We start from the raw sequence: 21,858 nt of genomic DNA on the forward strand, positions 1-21,858 counted from the left end.
TTTGTTGGTAACATGTGGCACGCGTTGGGGAGGTACCCGCCAGACTGCACAGTTTATAAGCAGCGTGTCGGTCACCTCCCTGACACTCTATATGCAGAACATATGTTCTAGCCCACACCAGAATAGCTCTGGCCCACGGAGCGTCTGGGAGGTGCCTGTCTATGGATTTGCCCGTCTATGGAACACCATTAGGGTCAAAACCCTCTAAATCAACATATCAAATTTGTAACACATACACATCTAAGCACATTTTTGATGCCTTATAACGTGTAAATTTGGGTGATACTACTTCATCAGTCTCTGAGCAAAAACCATACATACAATTATAACAAGAAAGAAAACGATTTTCCACCCATATGCAAACCAAATACAGTGGAAGGTGCTGTGATGCCTGACCCGTCCGCTCCTCATGTGTGCCACGCCCCCTGATTACCCACGTGTGCTTCCCCGATTTGTTTCCAGCCCAGTCTGATTATGTTGCTCTGCTTTGATGTATTTAAGTCCTGGTCTCCCCTGTTTCCGGGTCCGTCATTACGTGATGTTACCTGCTGTTCGTCTATGCCCGTGTTTCCGTCCTTCCTTCCTTCCTTCCTGCCTGCCTGCCTTACCCTCATCCACGTGATGTGACAGAATGACGGACCTTAAAAAGAGAAGTCCTGGTCTCCCCTGTTTCCGGGTCCATCATTACGTGATGTTACCTGCTGTTCGTCTATGCCCGTGTTTCGGTCCTTCCTGCCTGCCTGCCTTACCCTCATCCACGTGGTGTGACAGAATGACGGACCTTAAAAAGAGAAGGAAGCCGCGGAGAGGGAGGATCCCGGAAGAGCCTGTGATCCGCCTGGGAGGCTCGCTCTCCAGGCTATGGCTCCCGACAGAGGACGAGAGAGAGGTACCCGTCCTACCTCCAGCTCAGAGGCCGACCACACAAGACGGCTATTCCGTCTGGAAGTACTGGCTCTCCAGTGAGGACGAGGAAGAGGAGCCTTTCCTCTACCCGTACCCGGAGCGGGAGCTTGTTCTCCGGCCGTCCGCCTTCACGGACATCGCGCCACCTCCCGCCACCACCAGGCGCCAGCGAGGGAGGCGGAGGAGACCGGCGATCGCCGGTACAGAGGAGCTCCCTCCGTTACTGCCGGCGGTCCCCACTCCCATGCAGCCGCCGCGGCCTGCAGACCCCGCTCCCGTGCGGCCACCGCTGCCTGCGGATCCCTATCCCGTGCAGCCGCCGCTGCCTGCGCAGCCGCCTTCGCTGCCTGCGCAGCCCACTTCGCCTGCAGCAGCTCCCGGGCAAGCGCCCCCACTGCAGCAGCTTGCAGCTCCTGGGCAGGCGCCCCCACTGCAGCAGCTTGCAGCTCTCGGGCAGGCGCCCCCACTGCAACAGCCTGCAGTCCAAGTCCCTGACCGCGCTCCAGAGGTGCCCCCACTGCAATAGCTTGCAATCCAAGTCCCTGACCACGCTCCAGTCCCTGACCGCGCTCCAGTCCCTGACCGCGCTCCAGAGGCACCCCCTCTCCCTGCAGCAGTTCCAGAGGCGCCCCCTCTCCCTGCAGCAGCTCCAGAGGCGTCCCCTCTCCCTGCAGCAGCTCCAGCCCCTTTCGCCCTAGTCCCCGAGGTGGTCCCGGAAGACTCCATCAGGGCTCCTCCCTCTCCGGAGGTGGAGGAGCTTGAATGGGACCCCTCGGGGACTGCACTGGTGACTCCTCTGTCCTCACCCTGGCAACGTCGACCCTGACCAGGGGTCGGCATGTCTGTGTCCCGCAAGGGGAGGGGGCACAGACACAGGGCTGGGGTCCCACCTGCCCTGCCCCCTGGCTCGCCCTGCCTCGCCTGCGCTGGGGCTCGGTTGGCGCCCGCGGGTCCTGGCCTTCCGGATCGGCTGTCGCCTGCAGGTCCCCCTCCGGTGCCTCGGCACCCTGCCTTGCTTCCCCCGTCCGTGCCTGGTCGGTCGCTTGAGGGCTCCCCGACGGCGGCTCCTCGGTCGCCTGCGGGGCCCCCACCTTCGGCTCGTCGGAGGACGTCGCCGCCTGCGGCGGCTCCCCCCCTCGCCTTGCCTTTGCCCAGGCCCCTTTCAGCTCCCTCGTCCCCTTCCCCGGTGCTCCCTCCTGCTCCCTCCCTGGCCCCTCCTGCCTCCTTGGCCCCTTCGAGGTCCCCTCCGGCTCTGGCCTCCCGGCCGCCTGCGGCCCCTCCGGTCGCCCGCTGGGGCTCCCTCGGGCTCCCTTTTCTGTCCCCGCCTTCTCTCCCTGCTCCCCTGCCTCTTTCCCTCCTTCCCTGGCTCCTTTCTCCGTCCCTCGTCCCTTCGTTCCTCCTCCCGCCTGTGTCCCGCTGTCTTCTGTTCCTGGTCCCTCTGTTCTGCCCCGCTCTGCTCCGGGTTTCCCGTCGTTCCCTCCCGTCACTCCCGCTCCATTTGTTCCTCCTGTTCCTTTTGTCTCCCCTTTTCTGGTCTGTTTGTCCGCTTTCCCTGTCCTGTCTCAGCTCCTGTTTTCCGTCCTGTCCCTTGCCTTGTTCTGTGTCTCTGTCTTGTTCCCGGTCCCTCGTTGATGGTTTTGGTTCTTGTCTTCTAGGTTTTGGTTCCTGTCCCCCATTCATCGCCTCCTCCCTGGCGCGCCCGGTGTAGCGCGCCGTTGGGGGGGGGGGTTCTGTGATGCCTGACCCGTCCGCTCCTCATGTGTGCCACACCCCCTGATTACCCACGTGTGCTTCCCCGATTTGTTTCCAGCCCCATCTGATTATGTTGCCCTGCTTTGATGTATTTAAGTCCTGGTCTCCCCTGTTTCCGTGTCCGTCATTACGTGATGTTACCTGCTGTTCGTCTATGCCCGTGTTTCCGTCCTGCCTATCCCGATTAAACCCTCGTTTGCCCCGTTATCCGCCTTCCTGCCTGGTCCTTCCTGCCTGCCTGCCTTACCCTCATCCACGTGGTGTGACAGCTGCTTATAGTGGTTACAGTTACACTGATCAAATGCTTATATGGATCAAATTGGCTTGGGACAGAATCCTTCCTATACAAATGCTGTTTCAATAATTTGCTTATAGTACTCATGTAGTCCAAATAGTGCCAAAAATGAACCACCAAGATGCAGTGGGGAAACTAAAATTAGCTGCATTTTATGTACAGTACTGGATTGTATTATAGCATATTTGAATTATACACAGTTTGTATTCTACTGTAATTTGACAAGTGTTTGAAACAGCTATACTGCATTTTGAAAGAGTTAATTAAATACTAAAAATTGGCAACTTTACATATATTTTAGCGCATGTGCAAGGTTTTTAGTGCAAGGTTCTGGAGGTCATTTTGTGCTCTGCTCAGCCCCTGGGGTGGGTATATCATACCAACCAGTAGTGTGGAAGGTTTAATGGTCCCAACATCTGAAGACGTTGATTTTTTTTTTGGGCATTTTCAGACAATGGCAAGATACATTAATAGGCAGAAACTGCACAAAAAAATCAAGGGGCTTCTTAAAAAAAGGAAATTTTCAGGCACATCCGTAATGTATCCAAAGATAAAAGTGTTTTTTTAAATAAGATCACAGTTTTGTTTGTCTTGAAGTTGCTTAAGAAAATAATTGTTTCCACATAATGTTTGAAAAAGATAAAAGAAAGGCTTAGACTCACTTAACCTACAATTGTGGATGTAAAGTTTGGCCAATCACAATAAAAGGTTAATCATAGAATATGTCTGCATCATTTTATTTCAAAATCATACTCTCCAAAGAATAGATCTTTACAGGTAAAGGAAAAAGTATTAATTTAGGGTTAGGGTTAGGGTTAGGGTTACAACAAGACTATTGTTGCTGAGCCCTCCTTTGTCTTGGCTGCAATATTAGAAAGAATTGAAAAAATGTAGGAGGAATCCCTACGGAGACTGCACTGAAGTAGAAGTTATTGTTAAGTTATTGGTAAAATTTTTTGTTGAGTCGCTTGAAATACTAGGTGAACAATTGGAAGTGGCCGCAGAAAATTTCGATCCAATGTAGGGTAACAAGCTTGGAGAAAGAAGAAATCAGCAGGTTCCGTACTACGTGTGATGAACTGAATGCTTACAAAAGAAGATTGAATTTGCGAGACGCTGGGACTGAGGAATGTGCAGGTGAGAGCATAAAGCAATAATCATTGAATTGTTCAGTACCATCTCTCCTGACATCACTGATCAGCTCCCCATGGGGGTGGACATTGTGCGTTAATTAGGTCTAGTAGCTAATGGATGGAGGAGGGCGAACAAAATTTCTCCTATTTTTTCAGGTTAGAAAAAAGTCAGTTTTAAAAATTGTGGAGAAAGAGTCACATTGCTGGAGCCTGAGAGCCAACGACTTACTGGGCCTAGCACCCGAGACATAATATCGTGACCTAGTGCGATGAACCATAAACTCAGCCCGGTGTGACAGAAGGACATTTAGCTCCGCCCTGGTGTTTAAAATAAGGGTCTCATGATCCGGATCAACCATTGCAGGACGAGCATTCTCTAAATGAGCTAGCCGCCTTTCAAGATCACAGATCTTCCGGTGACGTTCGCGAGCCAGGACACTGGCAAAAGCAACCGTGGCATCGCGGAGAAAGCCCTTTATCGCCATCCAGCAGTAGACTGGGTCATCAGTTGAGCCTGTATTAATTGACATAAATTCTTCAAGTCAAGGAGTCAGATAGGCTATATATTTAGAGTTTTGAAGCAAAGAAGTGTTGAGCTTCCATCGTGGGGCCCGAGGAGAGAGAGATGGTACAGCTAAGTGGAGGAGAGCATACTTGTGGTCAGACAAAGAGGAAGAAATCAGAGAAGCATTAGAAACAGCAGAGGCAAGAGAGCGAGAAACAAAGATGTAGTCTATGCGAGACTGGGATTTGAAGTGAGGTGAGAAGAAGGAAAATTCTTTGGCGGAGGGGTTAATTAGGCGGAATGAGTCGACCAAATTCAAGTCCTCCACGAATTTACACAGGGAACGTGTGGAGGGAGGCACCCGGCTACCCACGAGAGAGGGAGATTTATCAAGGACAGGGTTGTGGACAGCGTTAGCATCAGTTCCAATAACAAGGTCAAATTCCTGAAATTTAAGAAGGTGATCAGTAAGATCCCGAAAGAATGAGGCGCGTGGGGGAGTGGGAGCGTATGTGGCAACAAAGCAGACCTTCCTACCCCTCAGGTCATAGAGGGCGTAACAGTACCTGCCATCAGCATCCCCCCCTGAGTTAAGAATATGAATCTGAAGGGACCGCTTGACCAATATGGCCACTCCGCATCTACGCGAGGAAGCTAATGAAGTGGAGATAACCCTGTAGAACCTGGAGGCCGCCCGCAGTGCATCTCGCTGGAGTAGGTGGGTCTCAATTAAAAAGGCACGGTCGACATGCTGCCTCTTCAAAAAATCAGTCACACTGGACCGTTTTTTGGGGGTATTCAGGGTCCTAACATTCCAGGAAGCTATATTTATATTGGCCATGATCAAAACAAAACAGACAGTAAGGTGTAAATAAGGGGGAAAAAACAAGTGAACAAAGTCTCAATATGCCAGACATGAACCAGAAGCTGAATGTGGTCGATGAACCATGACTTCAGGAAGAAAGTCTCAGGGAAAAACCCCTTCCCACCCCCCCCCCAAACAGACACAAAACCCCCCCAGACCCATGCTCCGGACAGGCAACGCAGCAGTAACATAGAAGACATTAAAAAAGTAATCGGGACTGCGGCCAAGTCCAGAACAACCACCCTCCGGCCCCCTCCGACCGAAGTCAGAAACTCCGCGCACACGTCCCCCAGCCCATTCTGAGTAACAGAGACACAGATAAAACAGACCCCATGCCACTGCTGCTGCCCCGTGTAGAGCAGGAAAAACGGCAAATGGGAGTAGTCAGGCAATAGCACTAAAGCAGACATCCAATTAATAAACTAATAGAAGCAGGCGAAAAGTGCAAAGTAAACAAAAACAAAAGCATCCCATAACAGTACATTACTGTTAGAGTGTATCTGTGTATTTTATCATATTATTATCCTCCTATATGTGTACGTGCAACCCTTAACAACTAACCCATGGCCCAGAAAGGGTTGCAGACAAGATGTCCTCACAGGGGCCTACCAGATTGTGACGCAGGAATAAGAGACCTTGAGAAAGGAAACAGATTCTGTCAACATAGCAGGGGGCCCACCTTGAGATATGTAATGCTTTGTATTAACCCTGTTTCACGGAGGCCTCACACAGCATTGACTAGTTAAAGACAAGACCCATGTAACCCCTCCCCTACCCTATAAATAAAGAAGCCAAGGGACTGTCCGGTGTGACACTCAACAGAGGCGCAGATACTGTCTGTTGCACCTGAAGTGGGCACCCTTGTGCAAGTAAAACAGAAAGACGTGTGCTGTCTCGATTATTCCTGGGTCCTAGAAGTGGAAGTGTGTGAGTGGTAAGCTGCGGCGCTTCCTCACACAGGAGATTGTAGGAGTGAAAGCTACGGCGCTTTCTCCAACATAACTAGATTGTAGGAGTGAAAGCTACGGCGCTTTCTCCTAACAATTACAAAACACAGGACCCACAGCAATCACAGAGAAATTAATATAAATGTAAAACTAAATGAATAATAATAATAATAATAATAATAATAACAATAATAAAAAGAAACTGGCGAACCCAAAGGGGAGGGAAATAATTATACGGGAAGAGTCCCAAGAGACTGAAAATGATCCATGGCGGTGTTCGCGTCCCCCGGAGTACCGGACATGACCTGCTGGCTTTCAAAAGACAGCTTCAGACGCGCAGGGAAAATCAGGAAAGGAGAAAGACCCAACTCCTTCGCTCTCCGGATCGGCGCGTTCATCGCCTTCCTCACTGCAGCCGTCTTGGCGCTAAAGTCTTGAAAGAAGAAAATTCTCCCACCTTCAAAACTGAGGTCCTGGACTTTGCGGGCTTCACGCACCACAGCCTGCCGGTCACGGAAGTCGATGAAGTGCATGAGGATGGGAGGCGGACGAGAAGAGGTTTCGGACCGGCCATGCAGCCTGTGGGCATGGTCAATGGCTGGCTGGAAATTAGGGAGATGGGGAAAAATAGCTGGCCAGAGGCTGTTGAGAAAAGACCGCATATCGCCCCCTTCGCGCTCTAGTTTGATCCCAACTACTTTAAGATTAAGGCGACGGCTGCGGTCCTCAATCTCTGTGATTTTATCATCCAGGGAAAGCAGGCCCTTATTAAAATCAGCCAGCTCCCTGGAGTGTCGATCGGTCACAGCCTTCACAGAGGCGACTTCTTTTTTAATGGATTTAAAGTCCGCCCTCAGCGAGTTCAGGTCAGCGCGGAGCTCCTAATGGTGTTGCTGGAGCGTGCCATTTAAAGAGTTAACTTGTTAACTTCATTTCCGCGAGAAAAGGTGCCAGGAGAGGGGAAAGGGCCTCTTCAGAAACGCCGCCATCAGAGCGGGGCACTTTCTTCTCCGGACTGGAAAGAACTGTGCGAGGTCTGCGCTGATTAGCAGCCATCAGGAAGAATAAAAGAACGAGCGCCGAATTGTTATGCAATTGCGAACGGGTAAGTGGCAAAGGGACTGACTAAAGGGCAAATAGGTGGATGGGACGAGCAGAGTTAGGCAGCCATTAGCGACGAGCGTCACGTGACTCCAACAACAACGTTTGCTATTCTAGACTCTGTAGGTGTATATCAGAATGTAATCGGGCCTACTCATACCTATAACCATACCCTTAATTTGATTCTTAGCCATGGTATCCTGATGAAACACATATATATTATACTTGAGAATCCTCTGCTTTCAGATCATGACTTGTTAACTTTTGATATACAGTATAGCCTCCCTTCAGCCCCAGCTCGAAAGTACAGTATCAGATGTTCCATTGCCTCATTAACTACTAGAGCATTTCTCAATGAAATTCCACAGTCCTTCAACTTTACATCTGAAGCATAATGTGAAAATGAACTGGAACAGGTAACTACGAACATGGAGAAATTGCTTCGCAGCACTCTAGATCTTGTAGCTCCACGTAAGAAGATAAAGCATAGAGATAAGAACGCTTCCCCATGGTACTCTGATCATACATGTGAAATTAAACAGGCTTCATGCATGCTATAGTGCAAATGGCATTCAACTACACTAGAGGTTTTCAGATCTGTCTGGAAAGACAGCCCCTAAGTATAGACAAGCACTAGTGACCGCAAGATCTGTGTACCTCTCCAGACTAATTGAAGAGAACAAAAATAATCCTAAATTCCTATTTGAATCTGTGTCAAAGTTAACACAGAATTCTTCAACATTAAACTCACGTCTCACAAGCTTTTAAGAGAGATGAATCTCAAATTTTGCATTCATTTCAAAGATCCAGAAAGAAATGTCTTCTTTCCTACATAAAAATAATGTTAATGAATTATATCAATCTGACTTTAGACCAAATCATAGCACAGAAAGAGCTTTGGTAAAAGTACTGAATGATTTGCTTATGGCTTCTGACCGTGGCTGTATGTCTCGTTTGGTATTACTAGACTTAACTGCAGCATTCGATACTGTGGACCATAATATCCTCTTGGACCGGCTAGAATGTGTGGTTGGCATTAAGGGGACAACTCTGTCTTGGTTTTGCTCCTATTTAACTGGTCGCTATCAGTTTGTCCACGTGAACAATGAATCTTCCAAGATCACCAAAGTCAAGTAACATTATTTGCTTGGTAACATGATCAGAAATCATGGTGTTGGGTTTCATTGGTATGCTGATGATACAGAGTTATATATTTTTGTTAAGCTGGATGAGGCATCACTGCTCTCTCGGTGACAAGACTGTCTACTAGATATCCAGTGCTGGATGGCAAATAATTTCCTTATGTTAAACACAGAAAAAACAGTAGTACTGTTAATTGGTCCCAAGACTGCTCGAGATAAGTTTAACAACCTCAACCTCATTCAATTCAGCTAACCTCTCCTCATAAGACATTCCTCTATGACCAGGAATCATTCTTGTAGCCCTACGCTGTATCCTTACTAAGGCAGCAATGTCCTCTTTAAGGAATGGTGACCAACATCACATGTTGTGTATGTGCAATTCTTACTTTCTCAGTCAGTTAGATTAAGACAAGGCTTTTTCTTACTTTAAATTCTGTATACGGACATTACAGCACAGGGAGTTTAAGTTTTCGTAAAAAAAAGTTTACTCTGTGATAGGAAAAGGAAAAAAACTTAAGTTTTGTAATTTTAATTATTATTCTTTTCCAAGATTATCTAGTATATGTTTAAAAAATCAGTTTAAAGTTTACTCTGCTGGTTTTGCATGAGTGCTGCATGCGTTCTCCGAGACAATCATAATCATTTTCATCCTTGCTGTTTAAATCACTCCCAGAGTTGTGAGAAATTTATGTTGAACTCCTTTTTGTTTTATAAATACCACAATATTTATTACAACACAATCACTTAGAAATTTTCCAATACCGTGCTGTTATAGTACAGCATTCTTTATTTTTTGTAATGCTATCCTGATCTCTGGTTCTTCCGACCAGATTGCAGTGAAAGCTTGAGTCTCTTAATTTGTCCATGCATCCATTAGTATTATTTTCATTTTTAAATTTTATCTTTATCTTATCTTATTTTGGGGCTGCATTGCGGTGCAGTGGTTAGCACTGTTGCCTCGCACCTCTGGGACCCGGGTTCGAGTCTCCACCTGGGTCACATGTGTGTGGAATTTGCATGTTCTCCCCATGTCGTTGTGGGATTTCGTCCAGGTACTCCAGTTTCCCCCCACAGTCCAAAAACATGCTGAGGCTAATTGGAGTTGCTAAATTGCCCATAGGTGTGCATGTGAGAGTGAATGGTGTGTGAGTGTGCCCTGTGATGGGCTGGCCCCCCATCCTGGGTTGTTCCCTGCCTCGTGCCCATTGCTTCCGGGATAGGCTCCGGACCCCCCGCGACCCAGTAGGATAAGCAGTTTGGAAAATGGACGGATGCATGGATCATTGTTTTCTGAGTTCACAGCTGTTTTCAGGATAGCGGTTGTAAAGAACCAAAATAACAAAAAGGTACCCACTGGTACTTTTGGTACTGAAACTTATGGCTGTTTTAGTTACCCTAATGGAATGGCCAATTGAGCATTTCCTTTCTGTTGTCAGAAGTTGATATGCTGGTCCTGGATTAATTATAGGTTTGGCATAATCATGTTCTGTTGCATTTCGTTTTGCAGTTTAATGAATGCAATAAACGTTTAAATTTGAGGTGACCGGAACCTTCATGACATGTGTGGGTGCCCTCACGTGCCCATTGGTTCCAACATTGAGTGACAGACATCTGCATGGCCCACATGCCGGGTAATTGCAAATATAACCACCCAGCCTCATGCCACCCCTATCAAAATCCATCAAGTGTTGGTAATGCCTGTCTAATGCATCTATGAGGCATCCTCTATGTTTGGTGATTAGACACACCAGCTCCTTGCAAATCGAATCATTTACATACCCATCACTGGTCTGCACATCCATCCATCCATTTTCCAAACTGCTTATCCTACTGGGTTGTGGGCGGTCCAGAGCCTATCCCGAAAGCAATGGGCACGAGGCAGGGAACAACAACAATTTTCCCAATCTCTAGCATCATTTCACTTAGCCAATAAAAAGCATTCAGTGAGACAAAACTGCCTGCCACATCACAAGAGCTGCCCACATTGCTAGCTCTGCTGACAAGCCCCTGCAGTCTGCAAAATGATGTCGCTGAAGTGTGGCCATGAAGCTTTAAAAACCAACTAACATCTCAAAATGGAACGACATTTAATCCGAAACAGCATTCAGAGCATTTAATAAAACTTATGTACACATCCACAGGTCTCTGAAGGAGTCTTACAGGAATCATTCTGGAGATACAAATACTTCTGACTTCATATAAAACACACATTCCCTCCATCAGTCTCTGTTTTACACCTTCAAGTTCTTCATCCTCACTGGACCCTCCTATTCTATATCCTCATATTTCCACTCCTCTGGGCATTTCTTCATACTGCACATTGGACATTCCTCATAGTTCCAATTAGTCTTCATCAGAGGAGGAGGTGGCCCCACTGCTGTCATGGTGATAACAGTGGGCAAGGTTGACCAGCTGTTCCAGGGTCTCCTGCAACTCCGCTTGCTCAGGCCCCTGAGACAAGAAACTGGGAGCCACGCGGCGAAGATCGAGCGCACATGCCCCCTGCTGCAATGCAGCCAGCCAGGGCCCCAGAGCTGGAGAAGACTGGAGGGAGGAGAGCACTGGGACGGAGGCAACCACTAGAGGGCAAGAGAGAAACAAGAGCACACTAGGGCTGGCACTTGCTAAAGCCTTTACAGACTCAGTCTGATTCTAAATACAAAGACTAATGGAGCATGGTTATTATCTTCCAGTTATGTTTTTCTTGTCCCAGTTCTACTGGTGATTTAGAAAGTGACATGGCATATAGCTAATTCTAAAATACTTTTTAAAAGACAGCAACATGCAGAAATGTGTAATCAGTGAATGGTATGGCTTCTGCTTCATGACACTGCTGACCTGCAGCAGTACAACCCAGCAGAAGAGTCAGTTTGTCATAGAGGGGGATCTCTGCCAAACTCACCAGATTGAGAAGATGTGGCCTCACTCTGCAGGAATCCCTGTGGGCTTAGAGTTTGGTGGAAAAGCTGAGGGAAGGGAGGGGTGAGTTTACTGGGGCTGGAAACCAGCTGCACAGCACTAGAAAGAGAGAGAGAGAGAGAGAGAGCAAAAGTGAAGAGAGAGGACTCAGCTGATGATAACTTTCAGCTTCAAAAACTTACCAAAAGTATCGATTAATTTCAATGTATTATTCTGTAGTGCCATGGTACAACACCACTGAGATGGAATAATGCAAAAATGAGGGAGGGATGGAGGGAGGAAGGAAGGAAAGAGAGCCAGGTGATAACAGAGGAGAGGAACCAAAAACTCCCAAATGAGGAAATAAAAACCTCTGGGGGTCCTAGGTCAACTGACTACACTCCCCTTCCCCCAAGATTGGGCTTGCTTGCTAAAAGAAAAATGTAGACTATGGTCAAGGGCAAAGCCAATGTCCATCAATGGGTTCTCCACGCCGGCCTGCGTAGGGTGGTGAACTGAAGGTTGCACCCACAATGTTACAGTTTGTAAGTCACTTTATTTATACATGGAATGACAAGGAAACCTGCGTTCTGTGATCTGAGTGGATGATGCAGCTGGGACAAATTAAGTTTGTGTTCCACTGTATATGAAAAAAAAAAATAAGTCTGAAATTTACTGTTGCTGCATTCTTCAAGCTATTTCACTCATAGATGATTTTGCGAGAGATTTTGCAAAATGAGTGGAAGGAGAAAAGCAAACAAGGACTGGTCACTAAAAGCCATTCACCTTCTGCTGTATGGAAATATTCTGGATTCCAGAGATGATATTGAGCAAAAGCTCTGATTAGTCAGCACAAGTCAAAGCAACACCATCAACTCGTGTGAATAATAAGTTCTATTTGACTAGTTTATTTTGGGTAAATTTTTAACTTTATCACTATATTCATCACAAAAAGATCACATTGCAATTCTTGTAATTTTTCCAGTTCTGCGCAGCTGTAGTATATTTAAGCAATAATGTATGAGAAGGAGTGTGGTTGCACTTCTATAAATCACAGCTGTGATTCGGTTGTAGAGTCTGCAGACTGAGTATGTTATTGCTTTTATACAACAGTTCATCGACTAGCATTTATAAGTTAACAATAATGAGCCACAACAGATAATACTTTGCTTGATTATTTAAACACTTTTGGCCCACCAGACAACTGCTGACTGTTGCCAAGCACACAGCTCAACTCCCAACTACTTTCGCATTATATAATAATTAGCATTATATATACATTTTACAGACAAATTGGGGCACATTTACTAAAAGCTCCTGTTAGCAACTTAGATAGCCAAAACCACAGTTTAATGGTTCCAAATATGCAAGTCGCTAACGTAATGAGCAACTACGCTTTTGGGAAACATTCTCGTCCGTCTGCTTTTATTTCTTAATTTTGTGTCGCAACTTAAAATCTTCCGTTTTTGAACAGAGAACATCTAAGTTGCACCATTTATGACTTATACAAGTGTTTTTAATTCAAAAGTTAGTATTTTACCTAAAATCTGTTATTTCGGCAAATCCACACTATTTTAAGCTACTTTACAACTTGTATTTTGAGAAACATAAGTTAAATAAACCAATTGCTTTGTAGTCTTATACTTGCAAAAAAGTCTCAAAGGTAGTTAAAAACACTAAAATAAGTTACCTACAGTTTGCATATATTTATAAAGACAAGTTTTTACAGTAGCGATCAAAATTAGAAAACAAGCGACATTTGTAACTCACAAAAAGTAGACCAGTTATTGTCATTTTCTCTGTCCATAACTGCTTGCTTTTCCAAGACAGCAGTTATATTTTCTGTTTCTAAGGCAGGTTATTCACATAAACAATCAACAACAAACGCGTTTGCAAGTCCACCCTAAAGTACCAAGTACCACACAAGTATCCTGACTGATTTGGTACTGGTACTGGACCAGAAATCAATGGAAAGGTAAAGCACTGAATTTCTAGTACCAAAAGTATGATACTTGGTGCAGTGGAAAATGCCTCAAGAGTTGATCGTCTGAGTAGTGTGGGTGTCAAAGTATATACTCACAGTGGGCTGGCAGGGTAGTAAGAGCTCACATAAGAGGCGATAACTTCTTCACCACAGCGGGCACTGTGTAATGGAGAGGGGGGCTGTATCCCGGGGGTCAGAGTGCTGAGGAGGTAAAGGCAGGTTTATGGGTCACAGGATTATAGAGACTCACTAACAAGGCCAAATGAGCGCGTCCCAAACCCATACCTGACTAGCTTCTGTCCCTCTAGACCACGAAGTGTCACCCACTGGCCAAAGGAGCACCTGTCGTTCAGCTCACGACATGCTGATAGGGGTCTCCATGGTAGTGCATCTCTGTAACTGTGCAAAGCATCAGGAAGGCAGCTGCCTTGCATCATGGGAAATGGGACAGCTCCATACGCAGCCACCACCTGAAACAGATTGACTGTTAGAGCCTTTCTCAGCTTCCTGTATTAATAAGACTTCTGGAATTCTCTGTGGTGCTCTCAGCACACGTGTCATCTTGTAGTACATAGTCTGTGGCAACTGAGCCTCACAATGTAACCCTCAAACGGGCCAAACAGTCCAGAAGAAAGATGTTTTAAAACTGCAATAACAATACAGTTTATATTATCCTAAAAGATTACATCTAGGGCTGGGCTATAGCAAATGGATATTACATCACGCATGTGTAATAATCACCAGGGCCGGATGCCAGCTTTCCGGTACTATACGGATGTTTATTTTCACCCACAACTTGTTAAGCAGTTTAGTAGTGCGCCTAAAATATTAATGAGGACCAAAAATTAGTAATCAGTAGAAGTTCGGCATATCCTTATGTTTAATAAAGGCGTCGGAATTTACCCTGCAAAATGTACCACCACAGCACTGACATCTTTTTACCTTGTTTATCCACAAGATTGTCTCTTTTAAAAGATGTTGTAACTGCTGGGCTATTCCTTTCTTCACCGCCACTTCAGTGCATTTCACACTGAAGTACACCAAATCATAGTATACCAGAACAATAGTATGTGGTGTGCTTCGCTAAAAAAAAAATTCAAGAAATGCCAAGTCTATACAGATTACTAACTTTTAGGTGCCACAAATCACATCTCATTAATATTGTAGCCGTACTACTAATCTGCTTAACTTGTGGGCATAAATAAAATGTCCATATAGTGCCCAAAAGCTGGTGTCGGGCCAAATGCTACTCCGTCAGCGGCAAAAAAAAAAAAAAAAAAAAAAAAAAAAAAACTGTATGAATAATACAACATAGAATATGCCTTAGACGCAGTGAGTTTTGATCCACATACTTTTTTTGGGTTGTTTTTACGCACACATAAGTACTCACAAGTGCTTCGTTACACAATGATATCACTAATAATGCTGTTAAGATGTTTTTTCCAATTGCATTTATGTTCCCTATTATAGGCTAACCTGCAATTTGTAGGTACATGCATACAGCAGTGATGCTCCACCAAAACCAGGAGAAGGCAGAAATATTGCAACAAACACAAATACAAGCAGTGTAGTTAAACAGGTAAACTTTTTTGAACAGATTTTCAGCTGTCAGTTGTCTTCGCTCGGGCCGTATGTCAGTAATACGATATACCTCTGTATTTTATTGGGGGTGCAGATCCTCTGCCTTGTATATGCAGTGGGGGTTTATTCCAGGTATTAAGCTACTGGTGGTTTAGGTGCCCTGTAATGGGCATGGATCTCATCCAGGTTATACCTCAGCCTTCTGCCCGATGTTGCTGAGACCCCAGCCCACCCCCACAACCCTTAACCAGATAAGTGGTTAGAAGGATGGATGAAATTACAGGAACTCACCTTTCTTCCACACGCAGCCAATGAGTCTGCAACTTGCCACATGGGGGCACTGTTACATCTCAGCCGATAGGGCACAGTAAGGGAGTCCAGGGCAAGAGCCAGAATGGCACTGGAGTGATACCACAAGGTGGGCTGGAGAGGGGACAGATTGGGAAGGGTACAAAGTTTAATAGTTAGAATAAAACAGACTCAGTGCAAAGGAGCCTTGCAGCAGGACTCCTAAAACTGCAGTATTACACAAAATCCTAGTAAACAACCACTGATTCATAAACAGGTTTTAGGACAAGCTTAGCGAATGACAATTCAGCAAGTAATGACGTCTGACTTACATCATAATGAAGGTGAGGGAATGCAATGGGGGGCAAGGGCCGTCGCCCCAGCCCACCTCTGAGGGTCAAAGGGCAGAAGAAGGAACTGTGATTGGCCAGGCTGGCTGTGCCCAGGACATAATTCATCATGTGGTACACATCTTTTATCAGGTTCTGATACATAAGCAGAAAAAAAAAGCTAAACAGCATACCACACTGAAAAAAAGGTCATTATTAGTTTGTTAACACGTTGCGACAGAGACGGGAGGAAACACAAGCCTCGTTCTCTTTAGGGTAGAAGCGCAACACCACAGAAAATGTGCACCACCAGCTGTGCTTACTCACAGAATCTGGATAGCTGACAGGGGCAACACCCCATGTAAGGATTCCACGACTGCCGTAGGAGTCTCGCAGCATCTCTGTGACCTTTGACCCTAAGCCTGAAAAGCCATCAGCGAGGTCACACAGTACCTGAAACCCCTGAGAGGAGGACAGAGAGAGAGGGCAAAAGCAAGGCGGGTAAATATCATGCCAAAACATGAAGACGGTTTCTCTGGTTATAACACAGACAATTCAGGCATAAAAACCTGCAGGTAGTCACACTCCTCCACAAAGAAGTGCAGCTTGTCTTCCAGCTCCTCTAGCAAAGAACCCTGGAGCAGTGCCTCCCCTTGGCCAAATGCTTCTAAACGTTGGGATTCTCTATGGGATTACACAGGGACATACATTTATGGTGTCTTTGAGGGTAATAAATGTAATGTAATACTACACAGCCAATTTGCTACACTAAGTTCGCAGACCAGATACTTTTTGGCATTGTAGATATTTCATTGCCAAGACAGAACATCAAAGAGCAGTAACGCATTATGTACTTCTCAGAACACACTCTGTATTCATCAAGAGCATCAAACAGCACAAAAGCCAGTATAATGGAGTAGATACCCATCGTGGTTGTACTGATTAATGACAGTGATGGTGCGTGGGTGGAGATGGATGCGCAGGAAGTCGGACCACACTCTCACACTGCCCTCCATCTGGTACCCTTTCCGAACACGCTCCAAGCTGCTGTTCACCGTCTCCACGGCCACAGACCCTGCTAAGCAAAACATACTTAGATTTACATGTTTACTGATAAAAGTATATCCAACAAAGATTTGAAGAAAGTGGTTGGTAAAAGGCCTCACTCTGGGACAATCTGTTCCCTCCTGGGCACTGAGGCAGCTGGGACATGTTGAAATCCACTTCAGACAGTATTTCCCCCTCCTGGACAAAGATCAGAAGACAACTAAGAAGGCTTCCAGCCAAACAGACACTGCATAGGCATGACAGGGCAAGAATGAAGTCTAAGTGATGGAGGTCTTTCCTTGCTCTCCTCTCTCTATTTGACTATCCCTGCCGGCCCCTGGAGGATGGGCTTCCCCTTTGAGTCTAGTCCCTCTCAAGGTTTCTTCCTTCTAGGGAGTTTTTCCTTGCCACTGTCGCCTATGGCTTACTCACTGGGGCTTTGGGTGAGGATACTGTAAAGCGCTTTGAGACAATGTAATGTTGTGATAATGCGCTATATAAAAATAAATTTGTTGTTGTTGTTGTCTTCAAATGCATCCATAAAAAGGTGAACAATGCAATGGCAGGGAGCTGGAGACTCACATCCAGTTTATCCAAATCCTGAAGAAAAGAGTTCTTTGTTGGAGGACACTCCTTATAAGTCACCATTTCTCCTTCCCTGAAAAACACAGTTCACAGACACAGCCTCACCCACATGCAGGGCTGTTACTATCAATTATGTTAATATTCAAGTAATATATCAATTAATTCAATGATTAATCAAGCAACTGGTGCGAGGCAGGAACCAAACCTGGGCAGACTGCCAGCCCATTGCAGGGTGCACAGTCACTCACACACTCATACGATCAATTTTAGAACGATTCACTTAACTTGAATATTTTTTGACTGTGGGAGGAAACCAAAGGATCTGGTGTAAACCCACACACAGACAGAGAGACCATGCAAACTACAAAACAAAGCAGCAATGTGCGGCAACAGTGCTATCCACTGTGCCACCGTTACACCTCTCATAGTAGGTCTGCACAATGTGTGATGTTAATACTGACATGCCATATTATGCGCATGCAACTGTCACACGGAAAAAGTCACGATAGTCAGGTAGGTTAAAACAAAAAGTAAAATGATAAGTTTCAATTAAAGATCAAATTGAGTAAAACGTAATCTGCCAACACGGCTTTGTGCTTTTTGTCACAGCTCGCAGCAACACCACCAACTTATCTGACAAACCCAATTGGTAGATTCTAACAAGTTCCACTTAGTTGTATAGGTATCTCCCGCTTTACAAACATTCGTTTTATGCCACTTTGCTTTCATGAAAGACCAATATTAGCATCTGTTTTTGCTAACCAAAAGAAATACAAAGAAAATTTTCACATATATGGAAAAGGAGAAAAATAAAAATATATTTAGGCATTTCATTATCCATCCATCCATTTTCCAAACCGCTTATCCTACTGGGTCGCGGGGGGTCCGGAGCCTATCCCGGAAGCAATGGGCATGAGGCAGGGAACAACCCAGGATGGGGGGCCAGCCCATCGCAGGGCAAACTCACACACCATTCACTCACACATGCACACCTATGGGCAATGTAGCAAGTCCAATTAGCTTCAGCATGTCTTTGGACTGTGGGGAGAAACCGGAGTACCCGGAGGAAACCCCACGACGACATGGGGAGAACATGCAAACTCCACACACATGTAACCCAGGCGGAGACTCAAACCCGGGTCCCAGAGATGTGAGGCAACAGTGCTAACCACTGCACCACCATGCCACCCCCCTCGGTCTTCCTTCCACTATATTTCCAAGTAATAGAGAAGAGAAATTTTAATCAATGCCAGTTTTTAAATATATAATCGATACATGGAGTTTATGCAAATAATCATGGCAGCTCGACACATGTGCAATACAATTTCTATATTCTTTACTGCATTACCACTTGACTGCAATATACCTCTATCAACATCGCTGGTTGTGTTATATAGACTGACATTCAGTAATATACATAGAAAACCACATTTGATGCATAGCTCAGGCAAAGATTAATCCAGAGGTGGTACTGACTGACCATGCTGAGGACTTGCGCTCTTTCCTAGTATCATACAGGATACCTTCCTGCCGTAATGTCTGGAGACTACCTAAGCAGAGAGAGAGAGATGCAGTCAACATGCAATGTGTATCCATTAAACAGGCACACCTCAAATGCCATGTACCTGGGTACAAAATTTCAGTTAATTAAATAAGAACAACTACTTTATCTCTGTTGCCAGTCTTATTCAACAAGCCATCAACAATGATTACCTTTGAGGTCCATGGCAATGAGGCGGGGGGTGTATGTGACCTGACCCCCTAGCGTCAACCCTTCACGAAACAACACATCGCTTTGTAGCTCATTTGGAGGCACCAGTAAATCTGGATCGTAGGACAGAGATGCATCCTGTTGCAGAGAGAAATTTGTTATTAATAAAATGCAGGTTACTCCCTTTCTGTGTGCTACCAACTAGCGCAATAATTTAACTTTAGTTTTTCTATATTTTATTGTATTTTGTTAATTTAGCTTTTATATACTTTCACCTATTCATTTTACTTAGATTTATTGCATCTTTCTCTAATTTCATTGATGTGTACTGTACTGTAGTTGCTTCTCTGTCCTTGGCATTAATTTTAATCTCATACACAAACCACTCTGACCTGCATTCCATGTATGAAAATGCATAAATAACGATGATTATTATTATGATATTTATTACAGACCTTAAACCTAAATATTATTTTTCAGTATTAGACATTGTACATATTGAAGGGCCCACCTAATGTGAAAGCTTACGGATGTGTATTTCTGACACGTATTCTTTTAAGGTTAATTTAAGGCATATATGCTCAGGATGCTTATGTGATTTCTGATGAATGTGAATAATGCAAAGCATGCAGTTAGGATCCGTACAAACGATTTAGGTACACCAAACACAAGAAAGTTAAAAAATGTTGAAACCATGACTGAGCTAAACCGTTAGCAAAGTATTGCTCCGAAAACATGGGGAAACGTTATAAAAGTCTGAGCTACTCTAATAAAATAACACAGCGGTACCGATACATTCATGTTTGTTAAGTAAAGTCACAATAGTCTTGGTTGACATATTCTGTGCAAAATACTAACCTGTAAATTCCACCAATGTGTCCCGACAAAGTTTGAATAGTGTCCCAGCTGCAGGGTCACAACTTCTCTACATACGCCACCCATTCTTTAGCAGCAAAAAAAAACACACAGAGAAACTAATTACTATTCTGGCATGTTTAGAAAAGAACGACAGTGATATTTCATTGCATAAAGGTTGCGGCCATGACAACAGCACCGCACCCAAGCTTTACTGCGGCTCACGTTAAAATTTAATTGGCTAAGTTCCCTTGGTCAATTCCAAACTCGCTCTCTTATTGGATAGATGAGACGTAAGTCACAACACGGTTGTTCGGCCTGGAGTCACACGTGTGCCGCGCAGGACTAAGAAGGAAACCCGCCTCTGTATCCACACCGGAGGAATGACGTGATTAGGACCGGCCTTATGTGGTCCATACTTCGCTTATCCGCGTACGGGTGGAAGGCATCATTTGTAATAACTTTGTTGTTGTTATTTACCTAGCCAGTACGATACAGTGGGTCTTACGTTAAAATGCAATGAACGGCGGGTTTTAATTGGTTTGAAATACTCTTGAAATCATGTACTTAAACTCGAAAAACGTGTTTGCACTTAGTTTACAACTAATTGGTAACAAAGTGTAAAGTAGCATAAAATACTATGAACTTTTATTTTATGAACTGTTAAGTTTAAATTAGGCAGGTTTCCATCCAGAAGATTTTATGCGCAAAAACACTTTAACGTTAAAGAGTGGGCAATGGAAACATTGTTTAACGATAAATATTGATACAAACCGTTTCCGTTTAGTTTTAACGGGTAAAGTCTTTGTCGACACTTACGGTGGAAACATTTTTTACGAGAAAGAACGACATTCACGCTATGCTCTGACAGGTGACATAACTTTTATCACGTGCATTTCATACAGTAAACACAAACATGCACACGGCGTAAATAGAGCGGTGGACTGTCGTCTTCGTTGACACCGAACGTTTCTCCCACTACTCTACATTAGGCGCAGGTTGCCAGTTTCTACAGAGCAATTCCGATGCGCTTTCGGGTCGAAACTAGTCGTCGGTGGCTGCCTATTACTGGCCCAATAAAATGTCCTACGTGCCGGCATTCAAAGGTAGAACTGGACATTCTAAGATGTTTAATCCAGAAGTTTGGTATAAAATGGTTCGCTACTACATCCACCTAAAATTTCATTATTTTGTTTTGGCAGTGCTTTCTTTGGAAGGTGAACACGTACAGTTTCAAGTAATTGAGCTGACATCACTTAAAAATGCCAAATGTACATCAGTTCCCTATACAGGCAGTTTACAGCTTACAAACGAGACAATAATAACTACGTACTGTACTGCACCTCGAGCCGACGAACCGCTGAAGCTGCGCCACATTTTCACGAGCATCACAAAGTAGTATGTGCATTCGTTATTACAAACCATTGTGTTTAATCCGAATTTTTAATATAATGCGATTTATGGTAATTCGTCAGAATGTACGAGTTGTACGTAAGATGGACGTTCTTAATCGGGGGACTGCTTGCAGACCCTTTCCATTTTCCCCTGGAAGTCCAGTTATTTGAATATCGAAATAAAAGAAGTCAGACGTGTACATTTTATCGATAGATGTGCAGCTCTGGATGAAAACCCGTCTGAAAGAGTTTTTTGACGATAAGGCGAAACAGATTTCCCCCGGATATTACGTCTGATGCATGCCTTTTTTATCCATAAAAGTCAGGTTTATGGAAACGCAATGATCACAAGATATTTCGCTAAAGATTTTGACGTACGTCTTTTGTTGTGTCGCTAAGAATATACGAATCAAGTGTTAAACGTAAAAGAGAGCGAAATCCAAGAGACGCAGGAAGTGAAAAAAAATCAATGAATGAATCTTTTAGGTGAACTAATAGGTTCACTGAAAACAATACTGATTCCCATCCCTAGTAGTGAGG

At 44.9% G+C, this 21,858-nt stretch overlaps 1 protein-coding gene across 4 annotated transcripts; it reads right to left on the reverse strand.

The window, feature by feature from the left end:
* Positions 1 to 10,716: 10,716 nt before the first annotated feature.
* LOC125724463 (protein misato homolog 1-like) lies at positions 10,717 to 21,838 on the reverse strand. Of its 4 annotated transcripts, none has more exons than XM_049001173.1 (15): positions 21,697 to 21,838; positions 19,928 to 20,012; positions 19,072 to 19,207; positions 18,839 to 18,908; positions 17,356 to 17,431; positions 16,893 to 16,971; positions 16,651 to 16,804; positions 16,296 to 16,410; positions 16,054 to 16,188; positions 15,730 to 15,882; positions 15,401 to 15,532; positions 13,814 to 13,998; positions 13,625 to 13,729; positions 11,549 to 11,664; positions 10,717 to 11,225 (listed from the first exon to the last, which is right to left on the reverse strand). In XM_049001173.1, exons 2-15 carry the CDS (start codon positions 20,009 to 20,011, stop codon positions 10,990 to 10,992), a joined length of 1,776 nt encoding a protein of 591 aa, XP_048857130.1. In that variant the 5' UTR covers position 20,012; positions 21,697 to 21,838; the 3' UTR covers positions 10,717 to 10,989. The 4 variants fall into 4 exon arrangements, with proteins under 4 accessions (XP_048857130.1, XP_048857129.1, XP_048857127.1 ...); XM_049001172.1 differs by lacking the exon at positions 21,697 to 21,838 and adding an exon at positions 21,268 to 21,434; XM_049001170.1 differs by lacking the exon at positions 21,697 to 21,838 and adding an exon at positions 21,258 to 21,363.
* Between the last annotated feature and the right edge of the window lie 20 nt (positions 21,839 to 21,858).

This window comes from Brienomyrus brachyistius, unplaced genomic scaffold, assembly GCF_023856365.1.
Source record: "Brienomyrus brachyistius isolate T26 unplaced genomic scaffold, BBRACH_0.4 scaffold56, whole genome shotgun sequence".
In the NCBI taxonomy this organism is placed as follows: Eukaryota; Metazoa; Chordata; class Actinopteri; order Osteoglossiformes; family Mormyridae; genus Brienomyrus; species Brienomyrus brachyistius.